Below are 25,132 nucleotides of genomic sequence, written 5' to 3'. Positions count from 1 at the left end.
GGACAGATCTCATTAACATCTGCCTGTGTACCAACTTGAGGCCATAAGTCAGATGGAGCATATGGTCTGTCCTCATTTAGCTTCAGCAGCAGGTCACCTGTAAAATGGCGGAGTTAAAATAGCGCCATTGCTCCCAACAAATGTCTAAAAATAGGCCCAGCTGGAATGGGGGCTGTGGAAAGTTAGGGGTGTTTTCCAAGGGCCTGGTATTGGGCCTGGTGTTTTCTGGGGGTGTGAGGCTCACCCTTCTTCTTGCCCCAGAGGATGTGGATGTGGATGGACCATCTACTAGAAAGCCTGGGCTTAGGGAGGGTGGAGGAAGTGAGAGGCTCTGAATTATATTTGATTGGGCAAGGCTCCACTGAGCTCCTCCCATATGCTCTCCCTTGTGTGAAATATATGAGTCTGACTAGATAGTGAGGCCGACTTTGTTTTGGAGAAACTTTAGAACAGAGCCCAGTATGAAGTGAAGGGAGGCTTTCTGGAGGCCTGGTGTTGTACAGCATGAGCACTGTTCTGGAGTCCCATCCTTCCTCTGACGCTACTGCTCGTGTGACCTTGCCTCAGTTTCCATTTCCATAAAATGAAAGGGTTGGATAAGGGGTCTTGAAGGTCCCTTTCAGCTCTGTGATGTTACTCTAACTTGAGACCTTGGGGTGAGCCTTGAATGAGGGATAGGACTGGAGTTGGTGGAAGGCTGATGGGAGATTACTGGGGGTTGGGGAGGCAGGAAGAGGAGGCAAGAGGAAGAGGAAACGAGGCTTGTGCTTGGCTCCAGGGAGGAATGAGGCAGGGCAGGTAGGGCCTGGGCTGCAGGTGGAGCAGAGGCTACAAGTGGAAGGGAGTCTCTGTGAAGCTTTGGGAGCGGAGTAACCAAGCATTTGTGATCAGGGCTGCTCCTGATTCCTAATCCCCTCGGGGCTGGACCCCTCAGCCTCCTTGTCACCACCTGGCTGGCCCGGACCTCTTCTCTAAACAACTGGTGTAGACTAGATGTGCTCTGAGGTGCCTTCTGGTTTAAATCTGTGATCCAATGTGGATCCTGTGACTGGTGTCCATTGTAGATTAGAACTCTGTGTTGTAGGATTTTGTGTGTAATGTTCTAAGAACCTTAGAACATAAATTGTCAGAGCTGAAAGAGATCTTAGAACCTAGAGTACCAGAGCAAGGAAGAATCTTGGAACATAAATTATCAGAGTTGTCAGCTAGGAGGGCCCTTAGAACACAGAATGTCAGAGCTGGGAGGGCCTTTAGAACATGGAATGTCAGAACTGGAAGAGGCTTTAGAAAATGGAATGTCAGAGCTGGGAGGGGCCTTAGAACAGAGAATGTCAGAGCAGGGAGGGGCTTTAGAACGTGGAATGTCAGAGCTGAGAAGGCTCTTACAACATAGATTCTCAGCTTGGAAGGGCCTTAGGATATAGAAAGTCAGAGCTGGGAGGGGCTTTAGAAATCCTTTCACTTGGTCTCCTGGTTTCGGGGGCTGTAACCCAGCATTCCTGCCTCTCATTCCGTTGAGGTTCTCCTTGGCCCATGATACTTCTCCAGAGTCCTTCTTACTTCCCAGCTGGGCTGCCCAGCCCTCTCTCCCACCACAGCCCCCATACCCCTCGGTGGTACCAGCCTAGCAAACACACTGAACCCAGATCAGAAGTCTTCCTGCCTCCTTCTCCTTTGCCATGGTTTTCCGTAGGCAGAGGCATGGATCAAAGTTGCAGGTAACAAAGCTAGAGAGAGGTTATGTGGCCCGGTGGGTGACATGTGGCCTGTCCTCGGACTCACGAAGTTCTGAGTTCAAACGCTGCCTCAGCCACATTCCAGCTGTGGCATCCTGGGCCAGTCATTTTTACCTCTTGGTGCCCTGGGCAGCTCCCTGAGGCTGGAAGTTACAGGTGAGGTGCTAATCTGCATTGGTCAAGGGAATTTCCACACTGGGAGTTCTTTACATTGATGAGCTCACTGGAAGCAAAGATAAATTAATGAAGCGAAGTCAATGAGCATTTCTTTGGCACCTGCACTGAGCTAAGCACTGGGGATACAAAGCAAGTCAAACACAAAATGTTACCCTCACGGAGCTCCCAGGCTAGTGGGAATGGATGGAATAGCTGATAGGGAAAGTCAGAACCCGAAAAGATCTTCACAGGTTAGAAGGTTGGACTGAAACACATCAGGTGGAATTGAATAGAGGTAAATATACAGTCTGTCTTCTGGATTTTAAGGATCTAGGGTGACCCCTCCACTGACATAGATTATAGTTCCTTCTGTGTTTGGGTGATGGCCTCTCTGTATTGCTACGTCCTCCAGAATTGGTCACCAGGCAAACTGGGGATGAATGAGTCCCTTGGGAGGCAGCGATGCTGGGCCTCGAATGACAGATGATAGGGAGAGTCCCTCCCTGGGCCTGAACCCAAAGCCTTTGGAGCTTGTAGGGCCCAGTAGAGCTTGAGCTCCCTGAAGGGGAACCGTGAGAGCCCACACTTCTTTTTTTTCATGTGAGGCAGTTGGGGTTAAGTGACTTGCCCAGAGTCACACAGCTAGGCAGTATTATGTGTCTCAGGCCAGATTTGAACTCAGGTCCTCCTGACTCCAAGGCTGGTGCTCTATGCACTGCACCACCTAGCTGCCCCCACACTTTCTTATGAGTGTTGTCCTGGCACCGTGTAATCCCAGAAGAGTTAGGGAGTCACTGGTATTCATTAAGGGGAAGAGGGTTCCATGGTCAGATCTGAGCATTAGAGTATTGAGAGGCTTGAAGCAGGGAGACCAGAAAAAAGGTGCAATAGCAGTGGTCCAGGTGAGAGGTGATGAGCGATTCAGCTAGGGTTGTGGCTGCATGAGTAGAGAGAAGGGGATATAAGTGAGAGATGTTGTCAAGGTAGAAAGGTCAAGGGTTGGTGATGGATTGGATTTGGGGGTGAGGCTGAGGATGCCGTTGAGGTTGTCAGCCTGGGTGCCTGGGACAGGCTTTTCCCAGAAAAGAAAAGTCTGGAGGTGGTGACAGGGGGGATTAAATAATGAGGCCTGTTTGTGCGTGTTGAGTTTGACATGTCTACAGGAGTGTTGAGTTTGAGATGTGTACGGGATACCTGCTTCAGATGTCGAGGAGACAGTCGGAGATGCGTGATTGTAGCCCAGGAGAGAGACTTCGCTGGCTTTGCAGATCTGAGATCATGATTGAACCCATGGGAGCTGATAAGAGCCCCAAGGGAGATAATAGAGAGTGAGAAGAGATGGGGACCCGGGTCAGAGCCCTGGGGGGTTCCTACAGGCAGAAGGCTTGGAAAGACTAGACTTGTTTTACAGCAGAAGTTCAAGGAAAACATGTCTGGACTCATAATAAAGAAGGGTGTTAACAGTTTCAGTTGACTGAGAGTAGACTAGACTGTTTTCAGAAGTGGTGGGCTCTTCTCCCTAGAATTCTCTGAGCTTAGGGCTGGGGTGCGCTCCCCTGGTTGTGTTAGATTGTTTGTTTGCTGTTACTGGCGTTGGGCTGATGCGGTTTGGACTAGATGACCCCTGGGGTCTCTTCCCAGTCAGATTCTGTGACCCCTCCCCCAATGCACAGGAGAGTGGCAGCCCGATTACCCAGGGGCGGGCGGGAGAAGGAGTGGTGGGGAACACAGTGGATTCTAGTGCCGATGGTGGTGTTCCCATTATTCCAGGAAGGTTTCTTTTCCGAGGAGGGATTTCAGGTTTTTCATTTGGGAAGGCGGAAGTTTGGCCAGTTGGGAAGGAATTTAGCTTTGCTGAGTGCCGAGCATCCAGAAGTCAGAGGGGTGTGCCGAAAGTTTTGAGACCGAGGAGGTCAACGGGCGACCTTGGCAAGTGTCTGTTGCCATGAATTAGAGAGAACGGAAACTACATTGGAGAGGGTCCAGGAGGGTGCTGGAAGCACAGCGTGCATTCCAGAGGAAGGAGAGGAGACAGCAAGACTGTAGGGGTCCTAGAGAAAGAGAGCGCAGGCTGGAGCATCAGCCATGGATGCAGGGGGAGCGTTGGAGAATATCACAGAGCTCCTGGGGGAGTTGGCCCTTTGGAAGGAAATAGGAAGGAAACAGGAGATCCTGCTTGTAGTTGGAGAGATTGCTGTTAGAGAGAGGAAGGCAGTCATACCTGTGGAGCAGACCTCCGAGGTGGTCTCATCCAACCCCCTCACTTTAACAAGGAAACTGAGGTCCAGGGAGATTACCCACAATTACGTAGGTGAGTATCGACAACAGGCTTTCATCTGAGGTCTTTTGGATTGCATAGCTAACTGGTGGGTTTTCTTATCTATTTACAAATGTCATCAGTTTTTTTTTCAATTAACAATTTGTGTTCTTCTTCGTCCCACCTCCCTTCCACTCATTGGGGAAAAAAAGAAAAGGAAAGAACTTTTGTAACACAGTGGCATGGATTAGTAAAACAAATCCCCGTGTTGGCCATGTCCAGCATTATGTGCCTCATTCTTCATCATCTGTTAAGAAGTGGCTAGTGTGGGACAGCTAGGTGGCACAGTGGATATGGCACCGGCCTTGAAATCAGGAGGACCTGAGTTCAAATCCAGCCTCCGACCAAACACTTGACACTTACTAGCTGTGTGACCCTGGGCAAGTCACTTAACCCCAATTGCTTAAAAATAAAAAAATAATAGTAGTAATTAAGGAGTGGCTAGTGTGGTTCAGGGTCACTCTGAGGGCCACTTTCTGGTCTGCATTGGTGGACTGATGAAATTCAGGGTCCAGCCCTGGCAGTAGGTCACTCCAGACTAGTTTTTAGGCAGGTCACTTTCCCCAGGGCAAGCTTCTTTGCCTATAAAATGAGGGGGTTAACCAGGCACCCTTTCAAACCCCTCCTGGTTTTAGCATTCCACGTTCCTTCAAGAACAGGGAGAAAAGAAGCAAAAAGGACAGAGGGCAGAAATTTCTTCCTCCCCCCAATGTTTAATCCACTTCCCTTCATATTGTTTTCGAGGAGTGGAGGGTGGAGACAGCCTGAAACCACAGTGTCTTCTGGTGCAGCCACCAGAGGGTTAATTAGATGAAGGTGCCACAGTCTGTTGTGGCCTGTGGTTTAGCAAAGCCCATGTTGCCTGCCAGAGCCTTGCTGGAGACGCCCTATCGCAGCTGCCTGCTTGGCCTTCCAGTTTGCACATCTGCCAAGTGAAGTACATGGACAGGTGGCCTCGAAGGTCCTTGTAGCTCCAGGTGTGATCCTCTGATCCTTGTCTCTAAAGCAGTGAGCCCATGACACCCACTTCACCACCCAGAGAGCTGTTAGGACAAAGAATAGAATAGAGAAAAAAGGCAGATCAGCAAAACTGAAAGTGTCACCTAACAGTAAAGACAGTGTTTCTCACGGCGTCCCACCTCTGTAAGAGAAGAGAGGGAGGTTCATTTATAATTACGTGTCTGTTATTTTCATTATATGTTTCTGTTCTTTACATCAACATTGTTATAGTCATTGTTTGTTGCTTACTTTACTTTGTATCTGTTCATATAAATCTTCCCGTGCTTCTCTGCATTCAGCATTGTTTCCAGGCCTTTGCTTTTCTGAATGGTGCTGCTGTGAATATGCTTATGAGGGCCTTTATATCTGACTTAGGCCTTCAGCCTAACAATGGGCTTTCTCCCTCTTCTCGTCTCTGCTTCCCTCATGAGGTCGGGGGCATTGGAGTCCCCCTCTTCATGGAGGGGGCATGGCCGAAGTCAGGGATCTAGGAAGTGGATGAGGCTGGCCTGAAACCCAGGCTTCTCAGGGCCCTGTCCGCTGTTCCCAGCTGTGTGACCAGGGCCCATGTTTCACTGGATGCAAATGCTTACCCCAGAAATTCAAGTAGGGAGCTCTGGCTGCATTGGGTTCTGGCTTTCCTCCGAACCTGAGGCCCAGGCCACCGTTAGCCCTGAATCCCTAGCAGGAATTCCTCCTCAGCTCTGCTTGGAGATATCCATCCAGAGGGAACCCACCACCTCCCATTTTTGGATAGCTCTGATTGTCAGGATGTTTTTCCTCAACTGGCTGCTCTTAAATCTTCCGCTCAGTAACTTCCCTCCATTGTTCTTCGGGGCCAGACCAACCAAATCTAGTCCTTCCTCCTCGGGAGAGGCCTTCAGAGGCTTGGAGACAATGCTCCTGCTCTCCTTCAGTCTTCTAGCCCTGCGCAATCTTGGCCCATTCTCACTGCTCTGTGATCTAGCCAAACCCGCCTTACACAGGACACTCCTATCCCATCTCCATGACTTTGCCCAGGCCATTATCGGTGCCCGGGAGGCCCTTCGTCCCTCCCTCTGCCCCTGAGAGTCCATTTCTCCTTTTAAGCTGCATCCCAAGCACCATCAAGAAGCTTTTTTTCTGGTTCGCCCAGCTGCCAGTGCCTGGCTCCCCTCCCCTCCGGCCTTGTGGTTAACAACTTGCATTTATTTTGTTTTAGCTCTCTTTGTGCCGCATAGACTTGTGCTGCCCTCCCCCCACCCCCGTTAGGATGTAAGTTTTCTACAAGTAGAGATCATGATTTTTTGTTTATGTATCCCCAGCTAGCATGCAGTGCCTGGAATAAATGTTTGTCAGTTGATTGACTCTCCAGGTCAGATGTCCCCACTTCCTGTGACTGATTGCCACGTAATGTGGTCTTGCCATCTCCTACTCTTTATCTCTGGACCAGTTCCATTTTGTTAACTGTTTCTGCTAAAACTTAGTGCTTAGAATGAGACAGGTGTTGGGGTTTTTTTTTTTTGTGGTTGTTGAATTTTGTTTTGTTTTTTCAATCCCCAGCACTTAGCACTGTACCTGGAACATAGTGGGTACTTAATAACAGCTTCTTGGCTGTCTGACTCGGTGTTCCCAGTGTGTCTGACTGGAGCTGTGGGCAGTAGGACTCCCACCTCCTTCGTTGTGAAAGGTGGACTCTGGGGGACGTGCAGGACCACGCTGGTGGGACTCTGGGGTCTCCTGCTGCACCGTCTTTCAGCTCCTCTCAGGCAGGCTGCCTTCTCTACGTGGCCTTTCACAGGCTCTCCTGCTACAGTGACCCTCCAGGCTCTGTGGCCCATTTGAAGCCAGACTGCCCTCTGCCTCTGGCACCCTCGGGGCCCTGCCTGGTGTGTTCTTCCCCTAGCTTTGCTCATGTCCCTAGAAAGCTCCCAGACATTGCCTTTTGGCCTCTCACCGAACCATCCTGAGCTGCTCTCCCAGGGGCAGTGTGGCTTCCCAACATGGAGGAGGGAGGTGGGGTGTGAATGAAAACACCAACTTACTCTGCCATGCTGGGTCCAGAACATTCCTCCTCCTGCCTGTTGAGGCCCCCGGGCCTTGGCTGCCTGCTGTCTGGCTTTTCTTGCCATTGAATCATAGGATTTCAGAGCTGATTAGGAATCATCAAACCCCAGCTCAAATGTGTTCACCGGTGGGGAGCTCCCTAGCTAGTCAGGCAGCCCAGCCCTTTTCCAGATAGTTCCAGTGGTTAGGAAATTGTTCCTTACGTGGAGAGGTAGGGAGGTTCAGTGGGAATTGTAATGAGCTTGGGGTCAGAAGACTCAGGTTTGAGCCGCCACTGTGTGAGTGTTGTGGCAGCTGTGTGACCTTGGGCAGGTCCTTTGCCCTCCCAGAGGAGCCTTGGTTTCTCCATTTGTCAGATGGCTGCTGTCATGTTGGGCCCAAATCCTCCTTATAAATACCTTTTATTTGCATGGAGCTTCTTCAGGGCTCATATACATGGGAAGCAGAGCTGGTGGTCTGGAGAGTGTGTGTGTGTATGCGTGTGTGTGTGTGTGTGTGTGTGTGTGTGTGTGTGTCTGTCTGTCTGTCTGTGTCTATCTGTCTGTCTTTCTGTCCCTGTAAGTGGGTAGCACTCACCTTGGACTCAAAGTCAGGAAGACTTGAGTTCGAATTTGGCCCCAGATACTTAGGAGCTTTATGATCTGGGCAGCTCACTTAGCCTCTAGAGGTCTACCTCAGTTTGCTCATCTGTAAAATGGGAATAATAATAATAATAATAATAATAATAATAATAATAATAATAATAATAATAATAATAATAGCTCCCAACTCCCAGGGTTGTTGTAAGGATCAAATTATTTAATACAGGGTGATTCAAAAAGAATTAAACACTTTGCAAGTGTTATTATTCAGTAACTAAGTTATATGTGAACATGTAGTCAGAACCGATTTGTCAAAGACCTATCTGGGAAATGTCAGGGGGTAAATCTACAGTTTGGTGCTTATAATATACTCACATATAACCTGGTTACTGAGTAATACATTTTGCAAAGTATTCAGTTCTTTTTGAATCCCCTTGTATATGTAAAGTATTTTTCAGGCCTGAAAGTGTGATGTAAAGTTTAGCTATGGTTGTTGTTTATGGTTATTATTATTATTTTTTTGTCCTTCCTCTTTGTCCCCTGATGGTCTCCAGGTGTCCAGGCCCTGCTCCCACTTCCAGTCTTCCCTGGGATGCTCTCTTGAATCCTTATTATCCTTGGTGATCCCACACCTGGTTGACCCCATCTGCCATCCAGTTAATTAGCTAATCCAGCCCCCAGCTCTCCCTGGATCAGGGGGGACATGGGCAGCTGGGGGCCCTGCCAAGACATGATTCTGTCATTGCCAAGCTCTGTCTAGTTTGAGGAAATAATGCTCTCCCCTACTCCCATCACCATCACGTTCGTTCCCCTCAGATCCTCCTGGCCTTCTTGTCTGTTACCGTGGCTTCCACCTTCTTGGGAAGTCCTCCCTTGGTCTAGTACCAGATGAGGACACTGTCTGGCTGGATCAGAGTATCTCTTTGATGTCACTGAGGGACTGTGGTTGCCCCACCCCAGCACACACACACACACACACACACACACACACACACACACACACACACTCTCTCTCTCTCTCTCTCTCTCTCTCTCTCTCTCTCTCTCTCTCTCACTCACTCTCACTCCCTCTCCTTCTTAGTATGGGATGTCATTGAGCAGCTCACATAGTCATGAGTGGTCATGATTGCTCTCTTCCCCCCTCCCTTCTCCTCCTCAACCAGAGTTACCTGAGAACTGGACAGACACAAGGGAGACCCTGCTGGAGGGGATGCTGTTCAACCTCAAATACCTGGGCATGACCCTGGTGGAGCAGCCGAAAGGCGAGGAACTCTCAGCGGCCGCCGTGAAGCGCATCGTGGCCACGGTGAGTGCCGTGGGACTGGGGTGGTTTCTCTAGGATTGGGCCTGGGCCTTTTGCCTGTGCTGGACTGTGTAGGGCAAGTGTGGCCTTCATCTTTGGTAATGGATTGGGGTGTGAAATGAAGAAATCTTGGCCTGCCCTAGGCACAGGTCCCTGGCCTTCAGCTACCTCTATGACGTAAATGAGAAGGGGACAGAATGGCCTAGTGGAAAGAGGCCTGACCTTGGAGTCAACAGCCCCAGGTTCACAGCCTAGCACTGCTAAGGCCTGGAAGTGTAACATTGTACGGATGACTTCTCTGGGGCCCTGGTTCCCTGCTCTATAAAATAAGGGTTGAACCAAATGCTTCTTTCAGCTCTAACAGTCTGAGTCTGTGAGCCTGTGTCTGTAAGAACACATTGTTCTGAAATCCTCTGGGAGACAGGCGGTGGCAGCCCCCGCTGCTGTCAGGGGGCACCGAGGGGCCGGGGGTGGAGTTAGAGGCCAGACCTGTGTGTGGAGCCTCCTGTGGATTCCGGATCTGCTCTCTTTCCTGCCCACGTGTGCCAGGGATGAGAAGAGCAGGATTTGGGCCTAGGTTCTTGGTGGAGGGCTCCGTAAGACAAGAGGGGGATGGGAAGCCCCCCAGGGGCTCGAGGGGCAATGGAAGTGTTTCTGGGTGGCCTTTTCTTCTGGCCCCCTCGCAGGGGACAGGCCGGTAGCTCTTCACGGTGACCACAAGGGCAGGGTACCCTTCCTAGGACTCCTTGTTGGTGATTTTACCTTTTTTTTAAACCTCTTTCAAAGCCTTTGCTTTGATATTTCCCAGTTCTTGTGCCAGCTCTCATATGGGCCTTGGGGCAAAGAAGGGCAGGGGATCCCAGTGCTCAAGGGCTGAGCTTGGTGTTCCAGAGGCATCCCCAAAGGCCTGCTCCCCTGGACACAGTCTGCTCCTTCCCTTTGGCTAGGTCACAAAAGCAACCAGGCACCCAATCAGCCTCTCCAGACTGGTGGCCAGGAAGGAGGAAGGAGGCTGCTCCAGAATGGAGAATGGTGCTGCCCTCATTTTTTCTTTCCTAAACCCAAGGTCTCCCCTTCTCCACTCATCTCCCTCAGCCCAGAATTATCAGATGTCCAAGCTGAGAGGACCCTTGGAACGTAGAATGTCAGAGCTGAGAGGGCCCTTGGAACCCAGAATGTCAGAGCTGGGAGGACCCTTAGAATACAGAATTTCAGAGCTCAGAGGGCCTTTAGAACGCAGAATTTCAGAGCTGGGAGGGTTCTTAGAACCCAGAATGTCAGAGCTGGAAGTGTCCTTAGAATACAGAATGTCAGAGCTGCGAGGACCCTTAGAATACAGAATTTCAGAGCTGGGAGGGTTCTTAGAATCCAGAATGTCAGAGCTGGAAGGGTCCTTAGAACACAGAATGTCAGAGCTGGGAGGACCCTTAGAATACAGAATTTCAGAGCTGAGAGGGCCCTTAGAGCACAGAATGTCAGAGCTGAGAGGGCCCTTAGAACACAGAATGTAAGAGCAGGGAGAGTCCTTAGAACACAGAATTTCAGAGCTGGGAGGGTTCTTAGAACATGGGATGTCTGAGCTGAGAGGGGGACTTAGTGCCCCTGAAGTCCAACACCCCTCCCTCCCCCCAGTAGAGGAATAACCTGATGCCCAGATTGGGGAAGCACTGTGCCCAAGGTCAGTTATTGTTGGACTAGAACTGACCTCTCCTGACCACTCCTGCTGCATCATGATACCAGAGCCTCCAGAAAAGGCCTTTGAGACTCAAGACATGCTGACCCTGTCCATAAGAAGCTTTCGAAGCAGCTGCGCTTGGTGAAGCAGCTGAGGAGTGAAGCCAGGGGCTCAGCCACGGGGGGCAGGACCTACAAGGGAAGGAGCCCTTACAGCCCTGCGAGGGCGTGGGGTGGCCTTAAAGGATGGCGAGGTGGCCAGGCCGGACCGTCAGCCAACCTTGTCCTCTTCTCTCCCGAAGGCCAAAGCTAGTGGGAAGAAGCTCCGGAAAGTGACCCTCAAAGTGTCCCCGAGGGGCATCATCTTACACGACAGCGGGACCAGTGAGCTGATTGAGAACGTTTCCATCTACAGGTAGGCCCTGCCCCCAGAGGCTGCCCTCTTGAAGTGTGAGCGGGTGTCGGTGGGATGAGTGGGCAGCGTCCCCCCTCCCCCAGAAAGCGTAGGATCATTGGCCTAGAGCTGGAGGGGACCTTGTGGGGCTGTCCAGTCAAGCTCCCTCATTTTACAGGTGAGGAAACTGAGGCTCAGAGAGACTGAGCGACCTGCCCAAGGTCACATAGGTAGTAAGTGCGTGCTGGGGCAGAATCTGAACCCAGATCCTCCAAATTCAAAGCCGGCTCTTTTCCATATTGTGCTGTTTTTAATCCATTAAATGCCTCAATTAATGTTATCGCTTCAATACATTGGTGGTCACGGATCTTATTAATGAGTATTCCCTGCAGGGCCCAGCGCAGCGCATGGCACATAGAACGGGCTTCATAAATGTTTGTTCGCTGACTGATACATGCTGCAGCCCATCTGTGCCTCAGGTGACCTTGAGCAAATCTCTCCACCTCTCTTGACCTCAGTTTCCTCATCTGTGAGATGAAGTGATTGCCTTTGATTTGTAAGGTCCCTTTCATCTGTAGATCAGTAGCACACACGAGGTACTTGTTAACTGAGTGACTGACTGATCCACCGGTTTTCTAGTGCTGCAGTGACCAAAAAGTGCACCCCCTGGTGGCAGACTGGCCCCCCTCCGGAGACCTTTGAAGGCCCTGGTGTTCTTGCTTTCTCACCCCTCTAACTCGTTGATCCTGCTAAGTAGGAGAGGGCATGGTGTGGAGTGGAAACACTGCTAGGTTTAGAAGGAGACATGAGATCGAATCCTGCCTCCACCATTTTACTGCCTCTTGCATCGCATTGGGGGTGTCACTGAACTCTGGGTCTCAGACTCCTCCTTTGTGGAGCAAAGGGATGAGACCAGATTAGGGCTCCTGGACCCCTTGGGGGCTCAGGGGAGGCCTTGGACCCCTTCTCAGGAGAATGCCTTCCAGTGCATGAAATGAAGTACGTAGGATTATGTAAGAAAACCATTCTATTGAAATACAGCTATCAAAATTAAAAAAAAAATCCCCAAACAAGTTCATAGATCCCAGGTTAAGAACCCTTGGAATAGACGATCTGTGAGATTACTTCCTTTTTCTTTTTCTTTTTCTTTTTCTTTTCTTTCTTTCTTTTTTTTGGGGGGGGCAAGGCAGTTGGGGTTAAGTGACTTGCCCAGGGTCACACAGCTAGTAAGCGTCAAGTGTTTGGTCTGAGACCAGATTTGAACTCAGGTCCTCCTGACTCCAGGGCTGGTGCTCTATCCACTGTGTCACCTAGCTGCCCCTGAGGTTACTTCCTGTTCTAAATCTTCGATCCGAAGGGAAGCTTCATGAGGGCAGGGACTGTTTTGTATCCCCATCTGACCAGCACAGTGCCTGGCACACAGTAGGTGCTTAACAAACCTTTGTTGAGTTGTATTGACTGAAGCATCTTCTTCCCAGCAGTCCTGTGGGTTGGGCAGTGAGAGTACCGTTAGCCTCCTCCTGCAGAGAAGCAAAGGGATGAGCTCAAGGCCGCACCACGAATGTCAGATTCGGACCCGTCCTCACTCCTGGGTCCATGAGGTCCCCCGCTGTCTGTGCCTTCTCCCTGATGTTGTCTCTCGTCGTATGGAGGACAGTGGCATCCGCCGATGTGGGTCCGCGCTGCCAAGGCAGGCAAGGTTCTTAATCTGCCTGGGCGCCGTGAACGTGCTTTTCCAAATGTTGTGATGATTGTGTTTCATTATCACTTGTGTCCTCTGCAGTTCTGTGGATTTTGTCTTTGTGCATCTAAGCACGTTCTCTTCCATGGGCCTTCCCAGACAGCCAAAGCAGGCAGGACGTAAAAAGACACGCCGGCGGGGGCCTCAGGAAGGGGGTCGTGTGGTCACCTGACTGGCGGTCAGCTAATCTGCTGGTGATGAGCCTCTCTGGGTGGGGCTAGGCTGCTCCTCGGATATAGCCTGAGCTCCGCCAGTGGGGTCTTTAAAAACATCTCTGCCACGCTGAGTTGTCGCAGTACACCATGGGGCCTGTGTGGCTGGAGTTTCCACATTTGGAGGTCACTTAAAGCTGCCCTTCCCTTGGAACAGCCAAGCTGGAGTCTGGGAGTTTTATGTTATCTGTTTTACAGATGAAGAAACTGAGGCTTAGAGAAGGGAAATGACCTGATGAGGGTCACACAGGTTAGTAGCAAGATGGGGCTCTCTGGCCTGAACAACAGACTTCATTATTAAGGACAAACGTTCCTGTTTTAACCCAGGGCCCTTGTTCTGCCTCCGGTTTTGACTCTGTGTGTGTGTGTGTGTGTGTGTGTGTGTGTGTGTGTGTGTGTGTGTGTGTGTGTGTGTGTGTGTGTGGTCAGCCGCAGCTGGGGTTGATTGGCTGCCTCTGTCAAAACCTACAGGCTCTTTAGGCATCGGGTGCAAAGTCTATTCTTTGGGGACTGGCCACCCAGCACTTTTGTGTTTTGATGTAGCTAACTTGGAAATGGGCCTTGGTCAATAAGGGTGGCCCTTGGGCTCTGAGGTTGCTGGCCTTTGGTTTCTCGGGCTGGGCCTAGAATGCCCCCGTGGCCTTGGATGACAAAGCAGGCCCTGTCGCCAGCCCTGAGCAGAGTGCCTCGTTGTCATCCGTCCCCTTCCGTGGAAACGTCATGGCTCCCCTCACGTCAGCTGAGGTCCCAAGGAAGAGGCCTGGGGAGCCTTTCCTGGGTGACTCTGCCCTGACCGTTCCCTCTCTGGGCTGTGGCACAGAGGCAGCTGGGAGCTGTCTGGCCGTGGGGCTGACTGGGACCTGAGCACGTACAGTGTCACTCATTCCCCTTCCCTTGGGTGGCCTCAGTCTCCCCAGCTGTAAGGCAAAAGGGGTTGAACTGGATGGGACGGTGTGGTCTCTGTGGTCAGCCTCTCTGTAGTTCAGCCCCTTTATTTTACAGGTGAGGAAACGGAGGCCAGCCAAGGGAAGGGGAATTGACTTTCCTGTGCCCTGGCACCCGGTGCCCTTGACTATATGCTCTGTTCTGCCCCTCTCTGCTCACCCATTTGAGCTGTCCAGCAACGCTGCTTATGAAGAATTGTGGTTCCCTTACCTTGCTGCTGCTCGTGTTGTGGTTATTGTTATTGCGACCTGTGGAGACTGTATGGAGGGAGGGTAAAAGGGGCATAGTTTCTCCCCGAGAAAGCTCAGTCTGGCTGCAGTCCTGGGCAGGGACACAACACAGCCTCCTGCATTGGGCAGGGCCCCGACACTATGCAGAGTGGTGGATTTGGAGGCAGGGGACCTCCTCGGCCTCTCTTTGTAGTCCTCCCTCCTGTGTGACCGTGGGTCAGCTGCATCCTCTGTCTGGACCTTGATTTCCTCATCTGTAAAATGAGGCATGTGGGCCAGCGGGCCTCCGCGGCCCCTCCAGCTCCAGAGCTCAGATTCTGTGGTTGAGCGGTGTCTCAGGACTGCTCCTTATCACCAGGCTGCTGCAGCCCGGGCCTCTGGGTCTCCTGTCTCTAGAGTGGGGGCTGATAATCCTCGTACTGCCTGCCTCGAAGGGTCACTGGAAGGATGTGGTAACTCGAGCTCACTGAAGCTGCTGCTGGGCTAGAAGCCTGGCCTCTTATTGTTGATGTGGTTTGGTCGTGTTAGACTTTCTGTGACCCCCTTGGGGGTTTTCTTGTCCAAGATGCTGGAGGGGGTTGCTGTTTCCTTCTCCAGCTCATTTTACAGATGAGAAAACTGAGGCAAACAGGGGTAAGTGACTTGCCCAGGGTCATACAGCTAGTAAGTGTCTAAGGCCAGATTTTAACTCTAGCTACCCTTGAAGCCCCTCCAGCTCCCGTCAATTAGTGAATGATGGCCTGAGGCTGAGGGTGTGGGGAGGAGGGCCCCAGCTTCTGGCTCCTTTTTGGAAGCCTGCTGACTCCTCTTCAGATCAGATCTGGATGGAGTCATTGAGACTTGGAAGGACAATTCTTGCCTAAGCTTGTGTGATGAGATAACAGGGCAGGCTGTGGCAGGGAGCTAAGCAGGGTGAGCCCAGGCACAGGCTGCCCTGGGGAGAAAGCCAGAGAGAAGGCAGTAGTAACTGTCCTTCTCCTCTCAGCCTCTTCTGTCTCAACACACACACACGCCACACACACACACACACACACACACACACACACACACACACGTGCGCACACATGCGTGCACACAGCTCTCAAGTGCGACTTCAACAAGCCTCTTCTCTTCGGTGGTCCTCCATTTGCTCATCTGAAAATGAAAAGTTGGTGTCCCTCCCAGCTCTGATATTCTGTGTTCTAAGGGCCTTCCCAGCCCTGACATCCTGTGTTCTAAGATCTCTCTCAATTCTGACATCTTATGTTCTAAGGACCCTCCCAGCTCTGACATCCTGTGTTCTAAGGCCCCTCCCAGCTCTGACATCCTGGGTTCTAAGGGCCCTCCCAGTTCTGACATCCTGTGTCCTAAAGACCCTCCCAGCTCTGGCATTCTCTGTTCTAAGGCCCCTCCCAGCTCTGACATCCTGGGTTCTAAGGGCCCTCTCAGCTCTCACATTCTGTGTTCTAAGGGCCCTCCCAGCTCTGACATCCTGTGTTGTAAGGGCCCTCCCCGCTCTGACATTCTCTGTTCTAAGGGCCCTCCCAGCTCTGGCATTCTCTGTTGTAAGGGCCCTCCCAGTTCTGACATTCTGGGTTCTCAGGGCCCTCTCCCCTCTGAATTCTGTGTCCTAAAGACACTCCCAGCGCTGACATTCTGGGTTCTAAGGGCCCTCCCAGCTCTGACATCCTGGGTTCTAAGGGCCCTCCCAGCTCTGACATCCTGTGTTGTAAGGGCCCTCCCCGCTCTGACATTCTCTGTTCTAAGGGCCCTCCCAGCTCTGGCATTCTCTGTTGTAAGGGCCCTCCCAGTTCTGACATTCTGGGTTCTCAGGGCCCTCTCCCCTTTGAATTCTGTGTCCTAAAGACCCTCCCAGCGCTGACATTCTGGGTTCTAAGGGCCCTCCCAGCTCTGGCATTCTCTGTTCTAAAGGCCCCTCCCCTCTCTGACAGTGTCTATTCTAACTCACTGTGACTTACCTTCAATAGATGTTTATCAGGGATCTGCCATGGGGCCATGGCGCTGGTCATCCTTTGGGGCCATTTCAAGACTGAAATAGCTCACAATCCCCCAGCTCCCATTTCTCTCCTATCGCATTAACGCTTACACAAGGGCTTTCTCACACCAGCCCTGCCAGGCAGGAAGGACACGTGCTTATCCCCACTGTCCAGGTGAAGAACCAGGCAGTCAGGGGAGTTCTGGAGCCCAGCGTGTGGCCAGAGGTAGAGCCCCAACCCTGGTCTTCTGACTCCGGTGCTCTTCTGCAGCCCACGCAGCTTAATCACAGCCTCCTGCTTGGGGTAGGGCCTCTGGGGGATGCCTGTGACAGGGATAGGCACTCTCTAAGAATCACTATTAAATGATAACAATACGTGGCATTTGTAGAGCACTTTCCAGTTTACAAAAACACTTACATTAACTCTTTTGAACTTTACTCCTAAGTAGGAGAAATAAAGAATTGCAAAACCAGGTGGGCACTGAGAGTGAGAGGCGTGGTGGGTGTGACTGCTGCAGGAGCTCTGGGGGGGCTGGCCTGCAGAAGCACTGCAGGGGGACCAGTCTGGAGGAGTGTGGGACCCAGGATGCCTTGGCCGTAGACCACACTGGGAGCCACAGCCCCTATTCTCCCTCAGTCTGAGCTTCTCATAATTAGCATTTATCCTCAGGGTAAGGTGGGTGAGCATTACCAGCTGCCCAGGCTGTGATAGCTCTTCTCACCTTCACTTCCTCCCTGCCCTCCCCACCTCACACATCCATCCTTCAGTGCTGCTGCTGCTCCTCTTAACTTCCTTAGGCTCAGACCTAGTGGCGTCACTTCTCTGCTCCAAGACATTCAATGGCTCCCCACTGCCTGCCGAGTAAAGGCCAGACTCCTGTGCTTGTTAAGTGAGGCCTCCCCGAGTTGGCACCCCCCTCCGTTCTTAGCCCCTTCTCATACTGTGCCCCTCTGTCTAACTTCCTTGTCTGGGCTCCAGAGCCGGGGAGGAAGGCGGGGGAAGCTGGCAAGTGCCCAGGTCCTCTGATTTCCAATCCAGCTCTCTGTTCGCTGACCAAAAGTGAGGGTGAGTGTCTGCTATTTTGCCTTCCAAGGCCCCTTCTAACTCTCATGCCCCCCAAGTCAACAATAATAGCTCATGTCTCTATAATGCTTCAGGTTGTTTATAACCCTGCTTTGAGGCAGGCAGTGAAAACATTACTTTTCCCCTTTTGAAAATTAGAAAATTGAAGCTTCAAGGGTTAATTGACTCACCCAAGGTCATACAGGTCACATGTGGCAGAACCAGGGTGGGAGGTCAGGTCTTCCACCAGAGCAGTGTTCTGTATCATCCGAATGTTGTACGTGACCCTGCTTGGTGGCAGGGGGATGGATCAGATGACCTCACCCTTCCAGCCTTGGCTCCCTAGAGGCCGCCAACGTGGTAAAATCCAGCCAGCCTGAGTCTCCCCCACACTGCCACCCACTCCCTGGCCCAGGGGGATGTGGGCCTGCCCGAGGGAGAGTCTGAGGTTGGGCAAGGGAGCCGGCTCCTAACCCTGTGCCTTTGGTCTCACTCTCCCCTCTCTCCGCTCCAGGATCTCCTACTGCACCGCAGACAAGATGCATGACAAGGTCTTTGCGTACATCGCCCAGAACCAGCAGAGCGAGAGTCTGGAGTGCCACGCTTTTCTCTGCTCCAAGCGGAAAATGGTTAGTGGGAGAGCCAGTGCCCTGGACGTGTGAGCCACTTGAGGGGGAAGAGCATGAGTTGGGAGTCACTTGTTTTGGGCCTACATACCTCCCTCCACTCCCCCCCATTCCTTATTTCTGCCCCCACAATCTTGGACACAGAGCATTACTTCATGTGTCTTCTGTGATGGTGGAAAATCTAGAGAAATATGTGGCAATTTGGTCTTTGTCTTCAGGGAGACCCCAGGCTGGAAGTGAGGAGGGAAAAGACGGGTCCTGTTCTTAGCTTGAGGAGGGGGAGTCACAGAAGACCCTGTCCTCGGGGATCAGTCCTCTGATTTGAGGGTGGAGGCATTGCCCCCATCCTCATGGAAGGGGAGAAGGAATGTGGGTGTCAAAGTATCTTAACCCTCAGAAAGCAACTGGACGTGAGGTCCTGTACACTGGGGACAGGAGCAGTGTTGGGGCCTCCAGGTCTGCCCCTGACATGCTGACCAGGTGAATCTGGGCCCTAGGTAGAAAGTCTCCAAGCCTGTAAGTCGTGGAGCAACCAACTTGCCTGGCCAGAGGGAGTTTTTTCATGGAGAGCTCCCTATGTGAATGATGGCACAGACCCAGGAAATCACAAAACAAAACTGGGTCAGGGTGAAGTCAGACAGGTGTGGTCTGCCAGGAAGACACTTCTTTTCCATCTTCCAGTCCCCTGGCTATGTGCAGTGTCCTGTGTTCTGCCTATGGGAAGGCCAGCTTTCCCCACCCTTACCTCTCGTGTTAAATGTGTGCCGAGTCCTCTAGAATCCTAGAGTTATGGAATGTCAGAGCTGGGAGGGAACCTTAGAACACAAAATGTCAGAGCTGGGAAGGGCCTTAGAATATAGAATGTCAGAGCTGGGAGGGCCTTTAGAACACAGAATGTCAGAACTGGCCGAGGCCTTAGAACATAGAATGTCAGAATTGGCCGAGGCCTTAGAACATAGAATGTCAGAACTGGCAGAGGCCTTAGAACACAGAATGTCAGAACTGAGAGGGCTCTTAATACACAGAACGTCAGAGCTGGGAGGGCTCTTAGAATGCAGAATGTCAGAGCTGAGAGGGACTTTAGACTATAAAGTCTTTCTTCTTTATTATACAGAGTAGGAAAACAAGGCCCAAACTGAGACGTTAAATTAGCTGCTGAGCTGGGCCCACAGCCCAGTTTCCCGGCCCGTCCAGGGTTCCTTCTGCTGCTGTCATTCATCCGGTACCCACTATCTGAGGACCGCTATGTGGCCCTGGTAGGAGAGGCATTGTGGGGCAGCGGAAGGACACTGAGGGTCCAGAGAGGCCAGGGTGTTCCCTAGCTCCTCCCCTGTATATCAGGGTGACGATGAACCTAGACCCCTGTGAGCCAGGGAGGATGAGCACTCCCTAAGGGCTGAGTGCGAGCCGCCCCAGAGCAGCCTCCAGGGGGAGGTCACTGGATGGATAGGGCCATCTCCAAGGGGTGGGTCCTTGCCCTTGGCTGCTTCCCCAGGCTCAGTGGCCTGCTCTGCCCGAAGCCCCCGCAAGGTGGCTGAGCAGAAGGGTCCCTCATCCCCTCATCCCAAGGCTCTTTATCTGTGGCAGAAGAAACTGGGACCCAGGAAAGTGACTGGTCTGAGGCCCTGCCTTGAGTCAGTCGGGGGCTGCTCTCATACCCAGGCCTCTTGCCTTTGTCTCTGTGCCACTCTGAGACCCTTACTGAGGTGTGTCCTGGGAAATCTTGAGGAGGGGCTCTGTGAAGAGGAGATCCTGAATCTAGGGGAGGGCTTGCTCTGTCCAACATGGCATGGGTTTCAGAACTACTGCATGGTTGTTTTTGGAAAGAAAAAGGAACTTGCTTTTTTCTCCTGCTCTTAAGATTTCCCTGCTGCACCCTGCCTTCCTCCTGAAGGGCTCCCAACACCTTTTACCCCTCTTCAGGTCCAGAATTGGAGTTTCATTAATGCAGTTCAATCTCAAAAGGCCCCTTTGGCCAAATGAAGTGGCACAGTAGATAGAGTGCTGGGCTCAGAGTCAAAAGACCAGAGTTCAGATCTCACCTCAGACATTATCTGGATGACCCTGGGCAAGGCCCCTAACTTCTTTCAGCCTCAGTTTCCTCAACTGTAAAACGGGGATAATAATTGCACTTATCTCAGGGTTTCGAGGCTCAAATGAACAAATATTCGTAAAGTGCTTTGCAAACCATAAAGCCTTGTAGAAATGTTAGTTTTATTATTGTTAGATTATTTTGGAAAATATCAATTTGGTCCAAATCCTCACTGTTCACACTCAAGGTCCTAGATGTTAGGGACTATCTCATTTTTGCTCTTCTAACTCCAGTACCTGGCCCCTAGCAGGTGCTTAATAAATGTGGACTCATCAGTTTATTTCATTCTTCAGTAGATAAGGATGGTATCACACGGTATCACAGGGTAACTCAAGACTTGGAGTTAGAAACATCTGAATTCGATTCACATGCTTTCCAGTCTTGGGACCCTTGGTCCTCCTAAGACCTCCCTGTGCCTTAAGAAACATCTGAATTCGATTCACATGCTTTCCAGTCTTGGGACCCTTGGTCCTCCTAAGACCTCCCTGTGCCTTAGTTTCCCCAGCTGTAAAATGGACCTGATGATAGCACCTACCTCCCAGGCTTGTTGTGAGGGTCAGATCTTTGCAAACCTTTAAAGCCGAAGGTCTCAAACTTTCATGTGTTATGGTCCTTTCTGGCAATCTTGTGAGATCCGTGGACCCCTTTTTGAAATAATGTGTTTTAAAAAAAAACGGCAAAAGCTCCTCATTGATGAAATGCTAGAACTTTCTGTTAGAGGTTAGTGAAAATAAAGATGTTGTTTTTTTCCCCATCCAAGCTCACAAACCCATGAAAACAAGCCGTGGGCCCCCAGTTAAGAGCTCCTGCTTTAAAGCATTATATAGACCTTATTTTGAATATTCTTATTTTGAAATTCAAATGAGATACTGTGTAAACCCTGTTGCACTTCTTCAGGGGATCTCTGTCCTTGAGAGCTCCATGTGAGGAAACTGAGGCCCCTGGAAGGAGACCAAGGTGGCGAGCAGTCCCAGGCAGACCCCCACTTCCCCCTCCAGCACCTTCTCCACCATTTGGGGCATCTCTATCTCTCTGTCTCTGTCTCTGTGTCTTGTGACGCCTGGCAGTTCTGGGCTGAGGCCTTGGCACATCTCTTTCACATTTCTGTCCCCGAGCTGAGTCACCAGTGGCCAATTGCTTAGCTTCTGAGATTCTGCTGGCTCAGATTTAAAAATACCAGCTCATTAATCCCCTTTGTTACCCTCATCCTCCCGTCCCGTCATGTGCAGCTGTCCAAGCTTGGGGCTTGGGGACGGGTTGCAGGTGGGAGGAGGGACTGGGGCTGAGGGAGAAGAGGAAGGGAGCAGAAGCAGGTTTCCCAGAAACTTAGCTCCTTCTTGGGATGGCAGAGTTTATAACTTGACTAAGAGTAAAGAAAAGATAGACCAGGAGTGAGTGGCTCAGTTCTGTAAATAGTCAGTGTGGATTAAGCACCTACTATGTGTCAGGCGCTGGCCTGAGGAGACAAAGAAAGGCAAAAAACCAGTTCTGCCCTCCAGGAGCTCATAATTTAATGGGAGTTGGGGTGGAGGGGACAGGTCCTAGCCTAATGGGCCAGGCCTCAGAGGAGATGAGGGCAGAAAGGAATCAGAGCAAGTGTGAAAGCCTTGAAGGAAACAGAAATGACCGCCCAGAACTGGCCAAGAGGTCTGCCTGGGAATGTGGGACCTGGGTGGTTACTTTCTTTTTACTGGCACACTCTACTCTGAGTTACTACAAAATTTGATTCACTTGGTGCATTATCAGGATTCCCCCCTTCTTGGCTTTTCCTGCCTTGGCCCTTTAGATTTCATTGCTTTTGCACCTGGAGAACTTTCTTTCTTGTTACAGATACCTTAAAAAGCAGGGGGGGGGCTTGTTTTGTTTTTTCTTTCTAAGAAGAACCTCAGCTCTTTTAGCCTCACCAGATGAGCAGAAAAGTAAGACATAGACTGTCAGAGCCAGAAAGGCCCTTACAACCCAGGGTGTCAGAGCTAGGAGGGCCCTTGGAACCCAGGATGTCAGAGCTGGGAGGGGCCTTAGAACACAGAATGTCAGAGATGGGAGGATCCTTAGAACATAGACTGTCAGAGCTGGGAGGGCCCTTAGAACACAGAATGTCTGGGGCAGCTAGGTGGCACAGTGGTTAGAGCACCAGCCCAAAAATCAGGAGGACCTGAGTTCGAATGCAGCCTCAGACCAAACACTTGATACTTACTAGCTGTGTGACCCTGGGCAAGTCATCTAACCCCAATTGCCTAAAAATTTAAAAAAAAATTAAAATTAAAAAAAATGAGAACACAGAATATCAGAGCGGGGAGGGCCCTTAGAACACAGGATGTCAGAGCTGGGATCAACTTAGAACACATAATGTCAGAACTGGGAGGACCCTTAGAACCCAGAATGTCAGAGCTGGGAGAAACCTTGGAACAGGAAATGTTAGAACTGGGAGGAATCTTAAAGACCATGTGGTTTGCCCCTCCCACCTCCCTCATTTTACAGAAAAGCAAACTGAGGCCTATACCATTGAAATAACTTGCCTGAGGTAACATTAAGAATTAGAGGCTGAGCTGAGAATATATTCCCTGGCTCCTAATTCTTTGTCCAGCATTCTTTTCATTCTTCCATCATTGTCATTATCATTTAAAAAAAAGCCCTCTACATTTTTTAATCTCCGCCTGTATGCCAGGCAATCAGAAATGGCCCCTGCCCTCAGGGAGCTCACATTCTGTAGGGGGAGGCAGCAGGCAGACATCCTGTATCAGGGCTGCTGGAGCATCCTTGTGCCTGACTCGTGGCGTTTGAAGGAGGCCTCCCTTCAGGATGGAGAACTTGGGCCCGGCTGGTGCGGCCCCTGCAGACAGATGTGTTGAGCCTCCTGTCTTCTTTGGAGATGATGCTCACCTACCGCTGCCTCCCTCGTCACAGAGTAGTCCCTGGCCGTGCTCTGCCCAGATAAGGTTCTCTGCAAATTAATGTTGAACTCGGCCTGGCGATCAGGAAAGATCGAACCATCAGTACCGAGCATGTCTCTTCTCGGATAAAGGGGTGAAGGGGGAGACCAAGGGTGTGTAGGTGGGTGTGGCTGTGGGTTTCCTGGAGCGTCCCCTCCCTCCGCTCTGCCTTCAGCAAACACCTTCAGAGTGCCTGGGAGGGCTGAGCCATTATCTGGGTGCGTGAGTCACTGGGTGATGAATGAGCCACTGTTGTTGGCCCCAGGAGTAAAGGTGGTGAACATTTCCTGAGCATTTGGAGTAACAGCCCCCATCATGGAGCCTGTTCGGTTTGCAGAGCACCTTCATTATCGTTGTTCCTGTTAAACATGTGAAGAAACTGAGGCTGACATTCAGTGACTTGCCTGGGTCGTGTTACTGTTGCTGAGTTGTTTCAGTCATGGCCCCATTTGGGGTTTTCTTGGCAGAGATCCTGGAGTGGTTTGCCATTTCCTTCTCCAGCTCATTTTACAGATGAAGAAACTGAGGCAAACAGGGTGAAGTGACTTGCCCAGGGTCAGACAGCTAGTGAGTGTCTGAGGTTGGATTTGAACTCAGGTCTTCCTGACTCCAAGCCTGGCGCTGTGTCCGTTGTGCCCCCTTGTTACTCTGGTAGCAATGTAGTTATTTATTCAGAGGGTCATAGACTGAGAACTGGCAGGGAGTCATTTTATAGGTCAAGACCAGAGGTCCCCCAAAGTTAGAGGAGAATGGGAAGCTCCTGGAGGACAGGGCCGGGCCCAGCGGCTCCTGGCTAGCAGCAGGCATTTCGCGAGCGCTCACTGATGTGTTTCCGGCGGTCAGGATGGATCCTGGGGCCTGTCCCCTTCTCAGTCTGTTACGTCATCGGGTACTCTCAGCACCACTGCAAGAGAGAAAACGAGTATTCCCCCCATTTTGCAGATTGAGAGACTGAGGTTCGTAGAAATCAGGTAAGTTACCCAAGTCATACAGTAATGACCGAGGTCTTCTGACTCCAGGTGCGGCCCACTTTCCACTCCCGTTATCAAATGACCAAATAGATGGAAACGTGGAGCTTGGTTTCAGAAGACTCAAGCTCAGGTTCCAGCCTTGACACTAGCTAGGTAACCTCAGGGTTAAGTGCCATAACCTCTGGGCCTCAGTTTGTACACCTGTAAAATGGGGGTGGTTATCTACTATGTCCCTCACAGGCTTGTTGTGAGAAAGAAATGAGATGTTGTCAGCAAAGGGCTTTGTGAACCTCCCCAGATCTGTGCGAAGTGAGTTTTCCCCCTTGTCACTGTGGTCATGGCTCGCCATCCTAACTCTCCGGGTTGCTATGAGAGAAACAGATTTTAAACTGAAGTGCTTTACATGTGATGCGATAGGAAGAGGGTCTGGCCCTGTCATTTCATTAGTAAGAAGGAACTCTCAGAAGAGGGAATTCCTCTCCCCGTTTCTCAGGTTGGTACCTTCTTCTCTGAATCCTCTGTTGCCTCGGCGCATTGAGAGGTTAAATGAGATGGCCAGGGTCACACGTTCAGTGTATGTCAGAGACAGACCCAAACCCGGGTCTTCTGGGCTTCATGCTAGCTCTCCCTCCATGAGGCCACACTGCCCACTCTGTAGATTCGAGCCCCTGAGGGGCTGGGCCTTGTGGTAGTGGAGGTGAGGCATGAGCCCAAGTCACTACAGGCCCAGGTAGAGTTTGGTGAGAGCAGGGTTGTGGTAGGGGAGGCGTGGCATGGTCAGGAGGCCACGGGAGGGAAGGCTCAATTTCTGTGCCAAATGGCTCAGGGACCTTAGTTCTCTCCATGTCCAGCTTCAGTCCCCAGTCCTACCCCAGACCCTGCTTCTCCCTTCCAGAGTCTAGACCTGCTCCTTCTGCTTCATTTCCCACGTTAGTGTGCCCAACCCTGGACTGGAAGTCTAGAGGCCAGCTCACCATGGGGCTTTAGGCAGGTTCTTTGACCTCTCGGGGCCTCCCCTTCTCCATTTGCAAAATGAAGGGGCATTGAAGGCAGGGATCATTTCTGTGTCTTCATCCCTAGTGCCTAGCACTGCTCGAAGACAGTGGGTGCTTAATAAATGCTTGCTGAATCTCCAAGG

At 51.3% G+C, this 25,132-nt stretch overlaps 1 protein-coding gene across 4 annotated transcripts in view; it reads left to right on the top strand.

Moving 5' to 3' along the window:
- The window catches only part of LDLRAP1 (low density lipoprotein receptor adaptor protein 1), a 45,956-nt gene that overhangs the window by 8,670 nt on the left and 12,154 nt on the right, over nt 1–25,132 (top strand). For 2 of the 4 annotated variants that reach the window (XM_020983145.2, XM_078145586.1), the window contains exons 2-4: nt 8,999–9,141; nt 11,115–11,227; nt 17,887–18,001. In XM_020983145.2, coding sequence (XP_020838804.1) covers nt 8,999–9,141; nt 11,115–11,227; nt 17,887–18,001 — 371 coding nt within the window. Of the gene's footprint in view, nt 1–3,902; nt 4,204–8,998; nt 9,142–11,114; nt 11,228–17,886; nt 18,002–25,132 lie in introns of those variants that run through there. The other 2 variants (XR_013482509.1, XM_020983143.2) reach the window with 2 other exon arrangements.

Source organism: Phascolarctos cinereus, unplaced genomic scaffold, assembly GCF_003287225.1.
Source record: "Phascolarctos cinereus isolate Bilbo 61053 unplaced genomic scaffold, phaCin_HiC Scaffold_726;HRSCAF=1367, whole genome shotgun sequence".
Lineage (NCBI taxonomy): Eukaryota > Metazoa > Chordata > Mammalia > Diprotodontia > Phascolarctidae > Phascolarctos > Phascolarctos cinereus.
Note: the sequence above shows the minus strand (reverse complement) of the source record. Positions and strands in the feature narration are given on the sequence as shown.